General features: G+C 43.7%; 1 protein-coding gene across 1 annotated transcript; it reads right to left on the bottom strand.

The window, feature by feature from the left end:
- Window positions 1–8,239: 8,239 nt before the first annotated feature.
- Window positions 8,240–15,327, bottom strand: LOC308686505 (uncharacterized protein; the record flags this gene model as incomplete). The annotated part of the gene is made up of 2 exons (XM_081394933.1): window positions 15,199–15,327; window positions 8,240–9,867 (listed from the first exon to the last, which is right to left on the bottom strand). The coding sequence occupies exon 2, from the start codon at window positions 9,458–9,460 to the stop codon at window positions 8,240–8,242; it is 1,221 nt and encodes a 406-aa protein (XP_081251059.1). The 5' UTR covers window positions 9,461–9,867; window positions 15,199–15,327.
- Between the last annotated feature and the right edge of the window lie 4,532 nt (window positions 15,328–19,859).

The following is a 19,859-nucleotide window of genomic DNA, read 5'->3' as shown; positions in this document are numbered from 1 at the left end:
GCCGGGACTCTCAGCATCATGTATTTCCTAATGTTGGGTTCGCATCTCTTCTCTTTATTCCAGAGCATTTGATGTTTTGTACTGATTATCTTTGAATTGATTATGTAATTAGCATGATACATGTACCTGACATAATAAATTGTAAACATTTGATTTGATTTTAATCGACTATGACATTATTTTCAGTAGAGTTAAAAAGAATAGTCAAACATTCGCTCACTTTTAATGATGCATAGATATCATTAAAACCTTTTCATTTATGGAGTCAAATGAAATAACGAGAAAATACATATGAGAACATTTATTTAATTTAATCAAATTACTTTGCCACAAGGAAAGACAGTAACGCGCAGACACCTTCACCCGCTGACCGGACGCCTCCATTGGGCCGATCGAGCCGGGCCTTACAACTACATGTCAACTTCTATAATACTACGATAACAGTCCACTAATACTCTAATGAGAGGTAGTAGACATGTAGTTACAATTTAATGAGTTAGTAGACAGGTAGTTACTTCTCGTCAGTAGAATGTCTGAATTTGGACTAACGAAATAATGTGTAACTTCAACAGACTCAAAATTATATACACACATATACACATTCATAACCCATGGCATTATTTTTTCAAAACATTACAGTGAATTGACTATTCAATACATTCAAAATGTTTTGGGGTTGAAGGACCAGACTAGCAAATATCATTACATCAATCAAATGTTGAAGTCACATCTTTCACACATTTACATGACACGACACAGACACGGCGCTGTGCAATCCAAACACAAATGACCAGAATGATAATAATAATAATAGTCTTTAAAACACATGTGAGAATATTAACACAACACATCAAACACTGACGGTGAACTGAACAAGACACAGGTGGGACTGATCAGTAACCAAGGGAACAAACAATGAGGAGTCCGTAACGACGGAGACGGACACTACACTGAACGAAAACACAATGAAACTTAACATGACCCTGAAAATTATTTTTTCATTTTAATAAAAGCTACATTTAGGTAGAAATTCATATTCGATTTAAACTATTAAAATAATAGGCTAATGAGAGGGACATGCAAAACTAATGTTTAAAAAATGATTTCACATTAAAAATCAAGAGTTAATCTATCACCAACATAAGACTAAGTTGAGTTTTCCTGTAAAAAGGTTTTGTTTGGGTTGATTTAGGGAATGTTTTTCATCTGAATATAGAAGCAGAGATGAGGATCGATGACGAACGGTCTGAAAACTGACAGTTTAATCTTCACCTCTATTGTTTCCCGTATTTCTAATTTGGGAAGTTTGTATTTCATCCCTCCTCATGTTTCTGCCAGCTGAGGATAAAAGCGTCTGCCAAACCAATAAATGCAAATGGAAAACATTTCATATGCAAAAATTCCAATCACACACTGTTCTTTTTGTGTTTTATAAATACATGAAAGCATCTTGTCCATCTTTAGAGAGGAAGGATTCGCAACAACACATTTTCTTTCAGTCAGACTTCTGAATAAAACACAAACAATATTTCTGATGTTTCATTCAAATTGCTCCATCAGCACAATCTCAGCCAGTTCATTTGTCTCTCTATACAAACACACACACACACACACACACACACACACATATCTGAGGGCTCTAATTCCACACTGAGATTCTGTCTAGTTGTGAGGAACAAGTGTCCAGGTGACAGTCTCCAGTGTCAGCCAATAGGAGTGCAGCGCTAAGCCCCGCCCCTCCCACACATCCAATCAGATTCACTCCAGCTCAGGAATTCTGTCCGCTGCCAAACTCAATATTGACCTGCGTTCAAAAGCCTTGAGGAATAAAGAGATACGGGCCGAAACACACACTTTTTCTTTTTCTTCAAACTACTGTGTTACACTTCTGTTGTTTTTATATAAATGGTTTAATTTATATACATCGGCACCAAGTGCAATAATAATTTTTAGATTAACTATAAATACACATGGATTCGTGAATCTTAGGTCTTATTTCACCTCAAATTTAAATTAATTTAAATAAAAGAAATATATGTATTACACAAAGAATCTTTTTTATGGCACTAAATAATTCCCCCAAATTATCAGGATTATTACTCACAATAATCCCGTATGGCAAGCAAACCCCGCCCATTAACATGTCATCATCCAATCACAATAAAACACTGATCAAAGCCGACCAGGGCTTTGTGAACTTCCTGAACGGAGACGATCCTCCCTGAAGAGAAGCGACTATTAGTCTCATCATCATCAACACCTTCATAATCATCACCTTCACCATCAGCACCTCCTTCATCTTCATCATTACCATCAACACCTTCATCATCTTCATCCCAGTCTGTCTCACCTGTGGAGTCTGGGACGAGAGACGAGGTTCAGGGTAAAGTCTCTTCTCTCCTCTATTGTGTCGTATATCTGAGAGAAACGCTTCAGGAACAAGAACAGATGTGGGCGGGGCTTGATTGTGTCTGTGGGGAATTGATTGGTTTGCTATTGGCTGATCTCATGTGAGTGACAGGTTGCCCCGCCCACATCATCAGAGAAGAGATGCTGCAAGAGGAACTGATTCTGATTAAAGATTATTAACACAATAATGATGTGCACCCATAAATCATTTAGAATAAACACTGTAATATTCCATAACAAAACAAGAATTGTCCATTTTGATTTCATGGGGACTTTAAAACCATGTTCAGTTTGGGAATAATTAAATTCAGGCCATTTTTAGCAATAGCAATTTTTTTACTATTATTCTCATTATTTCAATATTACTGTGATATAAAACAATGTTCAAATGTAAGTATTGTATTTGTATGTCATGGTTCTATATGTTGTAATTGACATAATAAAGTGTCACATTGCAAAAACATTATGATGCTCATTAACAGGCTACATGTTCTTCATGTTCATGTTAGATATTATCAACTCTCTACACACTCCAGTTCAGCTGAATATTCTGCTTTTCACAATATTGTTTCAATCTTACAATCATGAAGAATTCCGAGTGTGGAGAGGTGGAGACACAACAGCTGTTGCCTTGGAAACCCGTGAGCGACACACTGACTGAGGTTTACTCATAAATCAGCGCAGATGTCATATAAAGTCACTTAATAACATCATCATCATCATGATGATGATGATGATTCATTCACTGATGGCAAATTAAGCTTCACATGTCAGTAATGTTACACAAACTCAACCTTCTCAAACTTCAGCAGCAGCTTAAATCAACATCAATCAATCAATCAATCAGAATCATTTCTGACGCTAAACTACTCCACACGACCAAACACAGAAGATCCGAACGAGTGGACACGACTCATATTGCTCGAGTTTGAATCTTTCCTTCAGAAACCCGTTCGGACTCGTTAGTAAAGGCACGGAGAACTTCAGCGCTCGCGATTCATTTCAGCCAGAAACTTCCACCAGTCACGATAACAGGGAACGACAACAGGGAACGATAAGAGGGAACGATAAGAGGGAACCGAAGTGAAGAGCCTCACCTTCTGAAACGCGTCGCGATCCTCCGGAGGAATCTACGGGAGCCGACACACGATCCGGCGCGCGAGGGTTTCATTCAGAGTTTACACCAATGAACATGAGCTATAAATACTCAATACACACACACACACACACACACACACACACACACACACACACACACACATCAGTCACGTGATGCTGGACTGTATTAATATTCTCTATCCAGACACAACAACAGCTGGGATCCTTTAATCCAGCGGTGCTTATTAAAACACGACCCTTCATGTCCTCCTTTCACACTGGGTTGCACATAAACATTTAATATAAAAAAATAAGAATACTATCAGATAAATAAAGCTGAATGTGTTATGGTGTTTTACCAAAATCTTTCTCCCTCATCAACACTGAAAGAAATGTTACAGATGAACTGAATTTACTTCTAATGTTGTTGTTTTTTGTTGCAGTAAAACAGGAATTCAAGAGAAAAAAGCGGAGAAATGACTAGACTCGAACCTGCATCTCATTACAAACGCTGATCTTAGACCACGCCTCCAGTTATTATTTACCACACGGCCACGCCTCCAACGCTTATTTATCACCAGACCACGCCCCCAATTATTATTTATCACACGGACACGCCTCCAATGCTTATTTGCCACCAGACCATACCCCCAATTATTATTTATCTGATATATCATCGCAGTGATATGGAAACCAATTTCCGCCACATAAAAAAAGACCAATATATTTGTAAATATATTTATATATGTATTAAAGGAATCAAAGTGACTCAGACGGTAGGCCTATGGACTGAAGACTCTTCTTCTGACAAAACGAATGTCTTCATATCAAACTTGATGAGATTAGTATTTTGCACGGGTTTGACTCAGTTCTAGTGTTTCATTGGCTCTCATGAAGGGTTATGAGAACATCCATAACTCCTGCTAACTGACCCACACAACACAAGCCCTGAGGAGTTTACTCTCCCCTAATCAACGCATCACTCATAAATATACGAATATTTCTCAATCATAGAAGTATTCATTCAGATTCAGCATTATTATAGATTTAACTGCACTGACACTATCAGATGAGAACAGAACTGATCTAATAATGACTCTATCATCTTTACAGCAGAATTAGTCTCATATCTGATGAGATTTGTATATTTTGAGTCGATCTGTATGAAGAGTCACGTGATGAACTGCTGCCCTCTGCTGGCGCGTTCGCGATATTTCCCACAAAACCCCGCAGCTGTGCATCTGATGTTAATGCAGTCAATCCTGTTTAAGTTTGATGTTCTTTGTTTTGTTGTCTATTTATTCAATCTATTAGTTTTAGTCATATTTATTTATATTATTATACACAATACTGTAATACCCTCTCACACACACACACAAACAGTCTCTCTCTTACACACACACACACACACACACACACACACACACACACACTAAAACACACACTCAAATACACACTCTCTCACACACACACACACGCACTCTTCATAGACGTAATGGTTTTTATACTGTAAAAACGGTATATTCTCTCCTCTCTCTCTCTCTCTCACACACACACACACACACACACACACACACACACACACACACACACACACACACACACACACACACACACTCTCTCTCTCTCTCTCTCCTCTCACACTAACTCTGCCCATCACACAAAACTTGCTGCATTTTTCAGCAATTTCTGGAAAAACACTCATTGTATTTTATGATTAAAGGTACAATATGTAAGATTTTTGTAATAATATCCAAAAACCGCTTGCAGTGTGATATATCTCCTGCAGTAGTGCACTTACAATATCCCAAAAGTTCCCAAAGATTTTTAATTTCAGAGAAATTCCAATTTTAAATAACGGCTCGTCCCTGTTCACCTGTCGCCCGTCAATGACGTAATATCCGCGTTATCCCTGGTTTCCGCTCGCACTGCCGTCGTAACCATGGCGACAGACGTGGACAACTGCATTACATCTAGTGGCGCGCTCACGCTGTCGTCGTTTCGTTCAGACATTATGGACCACGGCAAGCGGACTTTGGGACAAAAGGAAAACTAAAACGAGGATCAATATCAGCGTGGCGTTTTCGAGAGCTAGCGTCCGCGGCTAACTTCCACTTGACGAGATGCCGCTCTTGCATGTACTTTATTAGACAGTGAGCAAATGTACATAAAACTAATCAATGTTATATAGCTCAACATGTAAGAATATGATGAGTGTGTTATTCAATGTTGATCTCGCTCACTGCTAGTCTCATACAGACAAGCTAACACACAGAATAACATTATAACTTTAACACACTCAGATGCAGTGTAGTGTGATCGTGTAGAGCGAGTGGAGCAGCGCTGCGTTCCCTCACACGTTTCACTCGTCTGATAAACAGAGTATTGTTCAGCACGTGTGTGTAGTTCGGTAGAATGAAATGTCCTTTATATCCGCGGGACTTGCGTGTGGCGTTGAGATCTGTCTCTTGTTAGCGATCGCGCTCTGCTTCACATCAGTCATGCTAAACACATCAGTGTATTCACTCATCCATCAACATCATTACATCCATCGCCATGTTGACAAGTTCCATAACTCCGCTAATGCGTCATCAACACACGCCTGTGCTACTGTAAGAGGGTTAGCGACCGCTAGCGGCAAAATACATTACATATTGTAGCTTTAAATCATCGAATGGCTTTTTTAATAAACAAGTTAAATAATTTCAGTAGTTTTGTAATATTTTTTATTAAATGTATTTGAGGCATATAATTCATCAGATCAAAACGCGTCATCGCAATCTTTACATAAAACTCAACGGTCACATGACTATGAAATGTGAAACTAATGACTGTAAACAACAGCAGATATAGATGAACGTGTAAAACATGCTAATACTGGAAATAAAGAGAAACCGTACAAGATTAAATAAATAACTGAAGATCAAACAACAGTGTGGCCACAGCTGAGAAATAATCACATTAAAAACTGGATGTTCATGACATGAATGTGTTTCATAATCCAGATATAAAGAGGCTCTAGAGCAGACTCCGCTGAAGTGACTCTCATACGCATGAACATATCTGGATATTATATCAATAAATCTCTGTTATACCTGAGCTCTCCAATTACAAGCAGAAGAATCATTCATATACCAAACAGCCAATCGAAGTAAAAATATTTAATGTAAAACCAACAATACAATAAAAATATTTATATTTTTCACGGTTTTTCTCTAAATAAACACAAGAATGAGGCTCAATCATAATCATTTATATGTAATAATATTAATAGACCTCCATTATCAAACAAACACACTCTGTGTGACTGACGCAAATGAAGCGATTCGATCCGAGATGACTGAGTCGCTTCAGCGTTCAGACTGCAGACTGTCCTGCTTATATAGCCTTAAATAGCTACAATAAAACACATATTCACGATGACATGGTGAATATATCGCACATATTAAACACATCAGCTCTTCACAGAGACACAGACAGAAGTGAATCTCCGTCAGTCTGACGAGCGTTTTGAAGAGTCAAAGGAGTGAATGCGTTCAGCAAAGCAGAGTCCTTAATTTAAGCAGATGTGGCGCGTTTACTTACTCGTTCTTAATCTGATTATGCCTACAGTGCCCTGTTATGCTCTTCCGAATATCCCCTGTCATGCAGTGTAATAAAGCTGTTTATGAATGTAAAAGCTCTGCAAAGTTTCAAAATGCAGATTAATGGAGTTTATGTTTCCTAAAAGAAAGTGATTCTGAACTGAAACGAGTCATCAGTGATTCAGTCTCTCTTCCTGCTGACCCTGCGTAGGTTTGTAACTAATTTGCATAATGCCCGCCTCTGGTCCTGACTGGCTGATCAGCGTCTCTTAGCCCCGCCCTCAAACACTGTAGTTTATCTGAGACTGGAAGAGTTTGGCTCGTGTTGTTCGTGTCGAGAAGACCCTGTTTTGATGAGATTGATACGGTAAAACCCACACCATCGTTACTGTTCGAGCTGAGATTCAGATATGATAAGGAGCGTTTGGTGTCTGACCAATCAGAGCAGAGCAGCTCTCAGAGAGGCGGGGTTTAGAGAGACTGAATCTTCAATCGAAGCGTTTCAGACACTGAGAGAAAAGAGCTGATGCTGCAGTGGAGATTTATGAGGACATTAGTGTTTTTGACCTTGAATGCATGTAAAACTATTGTAGTAGACGCTAAAACAACATTACAATATTCAAAATAGCATAAAATAGCACTTGACCATCATCCTTCCCTCGGGTCATTCTAACCCGAAATTCATTTTTAAATTTAAAAAAAAAAAATTGAGTGTTCATCAGAGGGGTCCAAGAACACACAACTTTTGTCGCACTTGAACCACAAATACACAAAAAATGAATGGATTCGAGGAGTTTTGTGGTTGAAATTTTAAAAAGTAACAAATCCTTCCCTCTCGGCTCAATTTGACCCCCCCGAGGAATGAATGGAATGCGAGGAATACTTCAGTTCACATAGACAAACCTAAAAATGCTTAAACTTTACCAAAGAATTACTGTATAATGTCTACACGTGTATCTGAGTGCACACTGAAGGGAACTGGCTTTAGGACCCAGAGGAACAGCTCATTTACTCCATATAGAGCTATAAGGCCATCTAGAGTCATGAAATATCATCTTATATTATTATTTTTCCACAAGAGGTCGGCAAAGACTCCCAATGTAAGATATTTTGAGCTGAGTTACAAGGGTCATGCATGAAATTGTGAGTTATTTTGAATTTAAGTGGTTTTGAGGGGTAATTTTGCCCCGCAAGGGAAGGATGAAGCCGGAGAAGCGTCGGGAGGGAAGGACGAAGCCGGAGAAGTGTCGGGAAGGATGAAGCCGGAGAAGTGTCGGGAAGGATGAAGCCGGAGAAGCGTCAGGAGGGAAGGATGAAGCCGGAGAAGTGTCGGGAAGGATGAAGCCGGAGAAGTGTCGGGAAGGATGAAGCCGGAGAAGTGTCGGGAAGGATGAAGCCGGAGAAGTGTCGGGAAGGATGAAGCCGGAGAAGCGTCGGGAGGGAAGGATGAAGCCGGAGAAGTGTCGGGAGGGAAGGATGAAGCCGGAGAAGTGTCGGGAAGGATGAAGCCGGAGAAGCGTCGGGAAGGATGAAGCCGGAGAAGTGTCGGGAAGGATGAAGCCGGAGAAGTGTCGGGAAGGATGAAGCCGGAGAAGCGTCGGGAGGGAAGGATGAAGCCGGAGAAGTGTCGGGAGGGAAGGATGAAGCCGGAGAAGTGTCGGGAAGGATGAAGCCGGAGAAGTGTCGGGAAGGATGAAGCCGGAGAAGCGTCGGGAAGGATGAAGCCGGAGAAGTGTCGGGAAGGATGAAGCCGGAGAAGTGTCGGGAAGGATGAAGCCGGAGAAGTGTCGGGAAGGATGAAGCCGGAGAAGTGTCGGGAAGGATGAAGCCGGAGAAGTGTCGGGAAGGATGAAGCCGGAGAAGCGTCGGGAGGGAAGGACGAAGATGGAGAAGTGTCGGGAAGGATGAAACCGGAGAAGCGTCGGGAAGGATGAAGCCGGAGAAGCGTCGGGAGGGAAGGACGAAGCCGGAGAAGTGTCGGGAAGGACGAAGCTGGAGAAGTGTCGGGAAGGATGAAACCGGAGAAGCGTCGGGAAGGATGAAGCCGGAGAAGTGTCGGGAGGGAAGGATGAAGCCGGAGAAGTGTCGGGAGGGAAGGATGAAGCCGGAGAAGTGTCGGGAGGGAAGGATGAAGCCGGAGAAGTGTCGGGAGGGAAGGATGAAGCCGGAGAAGTGTCGGGAGGGAAGGATGAAGCCGGAGAAGTGTCGGGAGGGAAGGATGAAGCCGGAGAAGTGTCGGGAGGGAAGGATGAAGCCGGAGAAGCGTCGGGAAGGATGAAGCCGGAGAAGCGTCGGGAAGGATGAAGCCGGAGAAGTGTCGGGAGCATCTGCTGATTATTTTCATTGTTGAGTTTGTCACTAGTGAACATTACAAACAAATAACCGGAATCATGCGGTATTACTAGACGAGTAAATTACATGAACTTGATGAAGTTTGCATCATTATTTCCATGATTATGACTGTGAATCTCCTTTAAAGCACTGTAGAAATCAGGCTGACTCAACACACTTCCTGTCCTCTGTGCCGGTGATGCGTTTCCTGTGCGCGGTTACGTGCGCTGCTCGTGTGTCCTGGGCCGGCGTGTGCGCGGGTCAGCGAGGCTGCGGGTGTTGCGAGTGTGCCGCTGGACGCCGGGCGAGCGCAGCTCCTCCTCCTCCAGGGGTCGGGGGTCGTCGGGGTGGACGGGGCGGGGCGGGGGGTAGTTGGGCTGGTAGTCGGAGCCGTAGCTGCCGTACGGGTCGCTGTCCTCCTCGACCTCGGGTCCATACGGCTGAACTACAGGGACATCGGTGTCAGTGAGGTCATCAAAGCCCGGTTCTGACCCGCACACGCACACACACACACACACACACACACACATTACTGAAGCAGCGGCTCTCAGCCGATCCACCAACATCAATGACATGCAGTTAATCATGCAGAAGAATAAACACACCGATCTAAGTTTGTGTGTCCAATTAAACACACTCACCCGCCACAACTAGAGGTCTGCTACCCAACCCGACCCCGACCCGATCTGAACCGACCCCGACTTAACCCAAAGCCCGACCTGACCTGACCCGTCCCGACCCGAGCCCGACCTGAATCGACCCGACCTGACTCGAGCCCGACCTTACCCGACCCGACCCAGAACCGAGCCGGACCCCGACTTGAGCCCGACCCGACCCCGACCCGATCTTGACCCGAATCAACCTCGACTCGAGCCCAACCCCGAACCGACCCCGAACCGAGCCCGAGCCCGACCCGAGCCCGACCCAACCCTGACCCGAATCAACCTCGACTCGAGCCCGACCTGAGCCCGACCCCGACTTGAGCCCGACCCCGACTTGAGCCCGACCCCGAACAGAGACCGACCCGACCTGAGCCCGACCCAACCCTGACCCGAATCAACCTCGACTCGAGCCCGACCTGAGCCCGACCCCGACTTGAGCCCGACCCCGAACCGAGACCGACCCGACCCGAGCCCGACCCGAACCAACCCCGACCCCGACGGGTCATGGAAAACTTTATCGACGGGTTGGTAACTAAGAAAATCTATATAGGCTATACAGTGCATCCGGAAAGTATTCACAGCGCTTCACTTTTTCTTATGTTACAGCCTTATATAGACAGGTGTGTGTGTGTGTGTGTGTGTGTGTGTGTTTCCACATCATGTCCAGTCAGTTCCCGCAGGTGACTCCAGTGCAGGAGCAGGAGCATCTCCAGGATGGTCAGAGGAAACCGGAGGAACTCGAGCTCATGGCGAAGGCTGTGAATACTGATGTACATGTGATTTGGTATTTATTTTTAATAAATTTGCAAAGATTCAAACAAACATCTTACACGTTGTCATTATGGGGTATTGTTTGTAGAATTTTGAGGAAAATAATTAATTTAATCTATTTTGGAATAATGCTGTAACACAACAAAATGTGGAATAAGTGAAGCGCTGTGTTCCGGATGCACTGAACACATATATAGTTAGCGTGTGTTGTGATCGAAAGAGAATGCACATGCGCAGTTTAATATATACAATTATATATAATTATTTATCATTTTTATTTAATCATTATATATATCATTTGTACTGAACTGTTTTGCGCACGTGCTGTTCCAGGCACAACACTTCAGTCAGAGGACGCTCGATGCTCTTCCTCACTCCTACTATACGTATGTCAATAGTTGTGCAAACGTCGTGTTGACGTTAAATATTTGAGTTCCAGAGGAGTTTGTGACTGTTTAAGCTATTCGACCACAGCTGGGTTTCACTGGTAAGTCCGTGCGTCTGGTGTGCTGAGGGGAAACGCTGGTTGTACATGTGTTTGTTTAATTATCGTTGCAAGCAATCATAAAATACAGCATACTGGGGAAAAAAGGTATTCACTGTGAGAAACACCCTCGGGTTCGCGATTAAGATATGACTGTAATGTTCGGGTCGGGTTCAGTGCAGACCTCTAGTCACAGCATGGACAGAAAACACGACTCGGATGACATTACATTACCGTAAGGATGAATTATTATCCGCTGAAAACATCAAAACAACAACATTTACATGCTACAAAACCAGTTGAGAACCATTTAGTTAAAGAGTGAGTTCACCCAAAAATATCATCAATTCATTCAAAAGCGTGAGAAAAATGTGAGAATGTCTGTTTACATAGAGTTTGAAGCACGAAGGCTAAATTTAAGATAATTGATGAGACTTGAGTTTGTTCTCAAGACGCCAATGAAATATTTCAGCGCAAAACCTCGAAGCATCGCGAATCTAGCTTGAACCTCCCGAGGGAACGATGACAGAATGATGCGATTTTTGTGGGTGATACATCACTTCTCATTGGTTGCCAGGCCACACCCCTGCCCCGCCCCCACATGTATACATGACTCTCATTGGTTGCCAGGCCACACCCCTGCCCCGCCCCCACAGACACTGCTCATCCGTCAGACGTTCAGCCTGTGTTAGTGTGTTAGTGATAGTGTGTTACTGTGATAGTGTGTTAGTGTGTTAGTGATAGTGTGTTACTGTGATAGTGTGTTAGTGTGTTAGTGAGATTGTGAGTTAGTGTGAGACACTAAGATTCCTCTGTTTGCACTGAATAGAGTTACTGCAGTAGTTAGGGTACATGATGAACACAACCAACTCCTCTTCTACAGAGTTTGATTGACTGGCCAGATTAAATGTGAATATGAAGGACGCTACTCTTCTACATGCTGCTTCACACTGAAGAGAACACAATGCTGTAAAGATGCATAAATTGGAGAAATTCTCTGCAAAAAATTGCGATTACAATTATGGCAGTTGTTTTCCTCAGAAAACTGAAGGCCTTAAAGGGGTCATATAATGCCATTTTTGTACAAGCTAATATGATTCTTTAGGGTCTAAATTAAAAGTTTGTAATATACTTTAATTAAAAATTCTCATTAGTATTGTAAGAAAACACAAATTTTACCTGGTCAAAAACAGCTCTGTTTTCAGCACGCCGTTTCAGTGCATTTATGAATTATATTGAGAACGTCGTACATATAAAACATGCCGTAATGTACCCTGAGAGTAAACGATTAATAAGCGATTTGTAAGCGATTTGCAAAGATTAATATAAAGATTAATATAAAGGTTAATAAAACGTTACACTCACTTCTTCTGGATGTTCAGTAGGAACACGAATAGTTGGTACCGATCCTTTTTTCAGGAGCAGCTTCTTAGCAAAACCAGCTTTATACTGACCCTCGTGTGTAAAGCAGTCTGGTGTGTGAAATGATTCGCGCAAACATGAAAGCATTGACGTTGATCGTGGGGAATATTCCCTTCAAAAACAAACTCAGCCACTGCGGCTTCAGCGGTTCGGATTTAGGAACATCAAAATGATGCTGTGTTCACTATTACACCCAAGAACAGAACACCACAATCGCTTAGACGCCATTCTGCTCATAGACAGTGCTCCAGCGTATCAACAATGACCGCGCTGGTCTGCGCGGACTATGATTGATAGCTCGCTCATGAGCGAGGGCGGGTCTGTGTTGAAACGCTGCTGTCAATCAACAATCGTGGGAGGGGCGTCCGAATGTCTTGATTTGAGACAGGGGAAAACATATAAGATAAAAAAAGACACTGGATTGATTTTTATCATTTTATGATGGTTGTGTACAGGCACATGCTAACACACATTTCAGTACAATCAACTTTTATATATCGTCGCTGTCGGGCGGAAACCTCGTATGTCCAAATTTGGTCAATTTCATATTTTTTCACAAATCTATGCTATTGGTCAGTCCCCACGTGATTCTGTTATTTTTACAAATTTTTAACCAATCTAAAGTGTTGAAAATAGCTTGAGAGCAAATCTCGTAACTCCATTGGACACTTCAACTGTCTGAGAATCCTCGTAACTCCACCTCTTCTTCACTCCGCGGCGGGATCTCACGCGGCATAATCCGGCATTTTGTCTCCTCAGGATTGAACGTCGCAACGATAAGAAATCCTCGTCGAGCAACACGTAAAGCAAGCCTTAACTCTGATTTTATCTGTGTTAAACTATGATATCAGTTATTGATGTATTTTAAATGTCTACGTATTATAGGCTTATTATTACTAGGCTTATTATAGCCTACGTTTGCATTGTTTTAAAATGTACTTGAATTGAAATAAATGTTTTGGATACCAGCATTAAATTATTGTTTTTATTATTATTTTACTGACTCGAAGTTGGCACTGTGCATGTAAAATACCCCAAGTTAGCAGGTATTATTTATGGGAGAAAAAGGGTCTGTCTAACGTTACTGGCGCCAGTAAGCTATCATTGCATAACTCTGTCTGTTTTTTTAGACAATAACGAGTGAAAATAGTTAGGTTAGATCCATTTGAGTAGGCTTGTTTTGTTAAAAATCGATTGCTGTAATGCTTTGGTGCAGAAGGAAGCCTGTGAGCCACGGTAAGTTTGCATGCAGATTAGGCAAATTTCCGCCTATTAGACAGCCTATTTACCTCATCGTTTTTTGTTCTGCTTCACGTATAGCTCTTAAACCTTTAAAATAGAGTTTAGGAAGATGTATGTAACCACAGTCGTTAGCTTTGGTAACTATTGAAGCCTTTTCTCTTGTCAAGAGGCTCAACGCGACCGCCGACTTTTTGCGTGCAGATTAATTTCCGCCTATTTTAGGCAGCCTATATCTTGGTATTGCGCACTCATATCTCTTAAACGTTTAAAATAGAGTTCAGGAAGATGTATGTAACCACAATCATTAGATTTGAATAGCTCTTAAAGCCTTATCTCTTGTCAAAAGGCTCATCGTAACCGCAGACTTTGATGAACACTGCTGGCAGCAGCGACGTCTGTGTCCGTACCATTCTAATCAATGACAGCGTAACCTGTGATCTCCCTGCTCCCAAGTCACAAAGCTCGTATCTCCGATTAAACATGATTTTGGGGAAATATTGTTTTAATGTTGGTATACAACAGTATATGATAGCAATATAAGTTATAATACCAACTTTAACAATACAATGTTTAATAATTAAAAAAATATGCAGTTTTTTTAATTTCCTGAAAAATAATGGTTTTGGAGATACGAGGATTCCGCCCGACAGCGACGATATGACCCCTTTAAAGCTTCTCTTGAGCTTGAGAAGATGTTTGTTAAAGCAACTCAAACTCATGTAGATGGAGGCGTTGAAACAGCTCATGAGCAGCTCGCGTCTGAATGAACACACACACTCAGCGCATGTTCATATTTAATAACAGCACTGAGCCATATCTCAGGTTTATTGATCTAGCAGGCATATGAATGAATGCAGTGTGTTAATATTCCATTCTGAACAGCCAGAGAGAATTTATATTTGTCTCATGCAACACGTGCAAAATGATCACATGCACCACAGAATCCTTATGAAGCAGTGACGGTCAGTACACACACACACACACACACACACACACACACACACACACACACACACACACACACTCACGCACACACGCACGCACGCACGCACACTCACACTCACACTCACACTCACACTCACACACTCTCACACACACACACACACACACACACACACACACACACACACACACACACACACACACACACTCACACTCACACTCACACCCACACGTTCTCAACACACACACTCACCTCCCACATTGTACCCGAGGCAGGCGTTCTGGTCGCAGTATCCGGCTGGGCCCGGGGGTCCCACTGGTCCTGGTGTTCCGGGTCTGCCAGGGCTCCCAGGGTTACCGGGACGACCAGAGGGACCAGTACTTCCTGCCCGGCCTTCACCAGGGGGTCCTGTGGACAACAGGAAACAGACTCTTCAACTTCCTGTTTCATATTCGATCCAGTAATGTGGCAGTCAAATAAGGTGCCCTTAAACACACACATTAGTCTGGAAGTCTTATTTTACTGTTTTCACTGTTTCACAGCGGTTTTCTGTCCGCCTGAGTGAATTACGCTGTAGCTCCATATAGCTTTGTTTTTAAACTCTATCTTCTATCTTTCCTGCCGTTTATTTTGCTCCACCCATTTGCATTAAGCTTTGTATTGTTAGAAACCCAGTCATATTTTTGAATGGTCGTGCATTATTTCCTCATTTTCCCCTGAGACGTTCTGATTCCAGCTGGGGCGGACCGGTGCATTCTGACTCCAGCTGGGGTGGACTGGTGGACCAGCTCTCTTCAGGTCATTCACCAGGTCCTGCCGTGTAGTTCTGGGCTGATCCCTCACCTTCCTCATGATCATTGATGCCCCACGAGGTGAGATCTTGCATGGTGCCCCAGACCGAGGGAGATTGACCGTCATCTTGAACTTCTTCCATTTTCTAATAATTGCGCCAACAGTTGTTGCCTTCTCACCAAGCTGCTTGCCTATTGTCCTGTAGCCCATCCCAGCCCTGTGCAGGTCTACAGTTTTATCCCTGATGTCCTTACACAGCTCTCTGGTCTTGGCCATTGTGGAGAGGTTGGAATCTCTTTGATTGAGTGTGTGGACAGGTGTCTTTTATACAGGTAACGAGTTCAAACAGGTGCAGTTAATACAGGTAATGAGTGGAGAACAGGAGGGATTCTTAAAGAAAAACTAACAGGTCTGTGAGAGACGGAATTCTTACTGGTTGGTAGGTGATCAAATACTTATGTCATGCAATAAAATGCAAATTAATTATTTAAAAATCATACAATGTGATTTTCTGGAATTTTGTTTTAGATTCCGTCACTCACAGTTGACGAGTACCTATGATAAAAATTACAGACCTCTACATGCTTTGTAAGTAGGAAAACCTGCAAAATCGGCAGTGTATCAAATACTTGTTCTCCCCACTGTATGAATGAACTAAATTAATAACTTTTTTACAACAAAAATTAACCACCACTGAACTTACTTAAGCTGGACTGTGATGCTATTTTCTTCAAGAAAAAACTTTGTTGCATTTGCATTTAAGAGTTTTCTGTTAGAACGGTGTAGTTTTATCGGCCCCTAAGTTAATAACTAATGATCATTGCGACGGAAGTGAATCAATCAAACTAACTTTAGCTGGACAATAACTTTATTCTAGAGCTGCTATAAAGCCAAAACACTTTACTTTAATTTCCTATTATCAATTTAAAGCTGCTTTGGAACAATCTACATTGTTAAAAGCGCTATATAAATGAAGATGACTTGACTTGACTTATTTTCCTGTTATCACTGTAAAGCTGCTTTGAAATGATCTGTATTGTAAAATGTGCTGTATAAATAAAGAGTGTGTGTGTGTGTTGTGTGTGGTGTGTTTACACGCAGGGCGTGTGACGCATCAGCACAGCAGTGTTGGGGTAGTAGTGCTTGTAGGTATTGTTCTGCTTGCCACTCTCTGCTTTCAGCTACTGCCACCGGATAGCATCTTGTTTTTCAGGGGCGAAAAGAGGAGCCGAGTGTGTAAGCCTCCTCTGCCGGTACATAGCCTCTCCACTGCCAAGATCTTGTACACGCCTCATCGTGGCACACATGGTAACTGGTCCCTTGCGGCTCCAGGCTAAGCTGTACGGGATATCGGAGCAGCAGTGGGCCCCAGAGTCGCGGCATGCAGGCCCATCGGTGAATGGAAATGCCCTGCTGCTCGTCAACCACTGTCCTAGCTATGGGCAAATAGTGAAGACTCCAACAGCGGCGCAGGCGGAAGATGGTGGTGTGAGAACCACAACGGCTGGGAAGCTGGAAGAAGGCAAACCCCGAAGTGTAAACCCTTAAATTTACTCTTAAGGGGAGTAAATCCCGAAGACAAATCTGCACCTGGGGACAGGCACAGGCAGAGTCTAACTGACCGGACCAACGGCAGCCCCCTGCAACTTCCTGCCAGTCGAAGGTCGTCATGGGTTCTCTCATGCCACTGGAGGTCCATCTGACAGGAGTGAAGATGGTGGGAGTGAGGTCTGCGCACCCACACCCTCACCTTAATCCTAACCAATGCACAAGCTTCTTGCTCTAGACTACATGGGGAGGACTCCTTGACAGAGGTTGGTGCTGGGTACACCTGGGAAGGGGGTCCCCGAAGGCATTCGTCGTAACCATGGATTTGGCTTTGCTGTGAAGTCTAAACTGCTGCAGCGCATTTCAGAATCCCCTATCGGCATCAATGAAAGGCTGATGACATGGTGCATTCCCCTGGCAAAGGAACGCTTCGCCACTCTCATCAGTGCATACGCTCCAACTCTTGATGCCGAGCACAACATCAAAGTGGATTTCTACAGAGCTCTTGATGCCATCCTACAGAAAACCCCGGCATGAGCATTCAACCCCGTGGCCCAAGGACAGCCCCAAACAAGAAACTAAACTGTACATCGCTGAACAGACTCACCACCAAAGACAACCTCCGACGACTCCTTGCTGAAAACCTCAACATGATCCCGGAGGAATCAGCTGACTGGCTAGCTCTGTGCTAGGCTATTCATAACGCAGTCTCAGAGGCGCTTGGCCAATCAAGGAAACATCACCAGGAATGGTTTAACTGTAACTCAGCTGAGATACAGTCACTTATAAAAAACAAGCATGAAGCCCACAAAGATCTCCTGTCCTTCCCTGGATCTCCCACCCATATAACCACCTTCACTGCTGCAAGAGCAGAAACCCAACGAGCCCTTCGGACTATGGAGAACACCTGGTGGGTCCAAAAGGCGCAAGAAATCCAGAATCTGGCAGACTGCAATAACACTCAAGGCTTTTACGATGCCATAAAAGCATTGTACAGCCCCAGGAAGCAGGCGATTGCCCCAGTCCGATCAGCTGACGGGTCCACGCTTTTCAAGGACAGCCACGAGATTCTTGCCCATTGGGTAAATCATTTTGAGAGTCTCTTCAACCACACCAACCCTGTTGATCCACATATCCTGGATATTCTGCCAGACCTGCCTCCAACCATGCACCTGGACACTCCTCCACTTTACTCAGAACTCCGGCAAGCTATTGCAGGGCTGAAGAACAACAAAAGCGTTGGACCCGATGGAATCCCTGCAGAGGTTTTCAAACACGGAGGATACACCCTCATGCGTCGTCTGCACCTCCTGATCCAAAACATCTGGGAACACGGGACCCTCCCACAGGACTGGAAGAATGCTAACATCGTGGTCTTCTACAAACAGAAAGGAGACAGGGCAGTCTGCGGCAACAGCCACGGGATATCTCTCCTCTCCATGGCAGGGAAAGTACTGGCTAAGATCATGCTCAGCAGACTGGTTGAGCACATCTCGGAAGCTGTGCTTCAGGAAATGCAGTGTGGTTTCCGGAAGTCCAGATCCACGGTAGACATGGTTTTTGTTTTGAGGCAGCTGCTGGAGAAGAGCCGAAAACATCACAAAGACCTTTACGTAGCCTTCATTGACCTCAGCAAAGCTTTTGACACCATCAACCGTGAGCTGCTCTGGAAACACCTCTCCAAAATTGGGGTACCACCCAAGTTTCTCAGCATCCTACAGCAGCTGCATGATGGGATGCAAGCCAGAGTGCTCACGGGAGAACTTCAGTCAGAGTCCTTTGAGGTAAACATCGGGGTGAAGCAAGGCTGTGTCTTGGCTCCGATGCTCTTTAACATCTTCCTCTCTGCCATCACCTGCCTCTTCCATTGTGTCATGGGACATGAAGACGGTGTCCATGTGGAATACCGACTTGATGGAAGCCTTTTCAACATCCGTCGGCTCCAGGCCCGCACAAAGACAAAGACCCGCCGAATCTGTGAGCTTCAGTATGCTGAAGACTGTGCAGTCTTAGCCCACAGCCCGGACTCTATGCAGCACGCCCTTAACACAATATCCAGTCTGTACCAATCTTTTGGCCTACAGGTTAACACTCAAAAAACCAAGATCATGTCCTATCTCACTACCCTCGCCCCCACACCCCCCAGTTTTCATATAAATGGTGTTTGTCTTAAAACTGTGGACCACTTCACCTAACTCGGCTCCACTTTGTCCTCATGCTGCTCCCTTGACACAGAAATACACACCCGGATAAATAAAGCCTCATCTTTTGGACGCCTACGCAGCAGGGTTTTTGAAAACCGTAACCTCAAGGTCAGTACTAAGGTCGCTGTTTACAACGCGGTATGTCTCTCCACTCTGCTTTATGGGGCAGGAGTCATGGACCCCATACCGCCAGCACATCATCAACCTAGAGGCCTTCCATATCCACTGCCTACAGAAGATCCTCAGCATGTCCTGGAAAGATCGAATCCCCCATACAGTCATCCTCAGTAACACTGACTCAATCTGTATGGAAGCAGCTGTGGCCAAAAAACATCTGCGTTGGATAGGGCACACCATACACATGCCTGA

The sequence above is a fragment of the Scardinius erythrophthalmus genome (assembly GCF_964197995.2).
Source record: "Scardinius erythrophthalmus genome assembly, contig: HAP1_SCAFFOLD_355, whole genome shotgun sequence".
Lineage (NCBI taxonomy): Eukaryota > Metazoa > Chordata > Actinopteri > Cypriniformes > Leuciscidae > Scardinius > Scardinius erythrophthalmus.
This window is presented reverse-complemented; position numbering and strand designations above follow the sequence as displayed.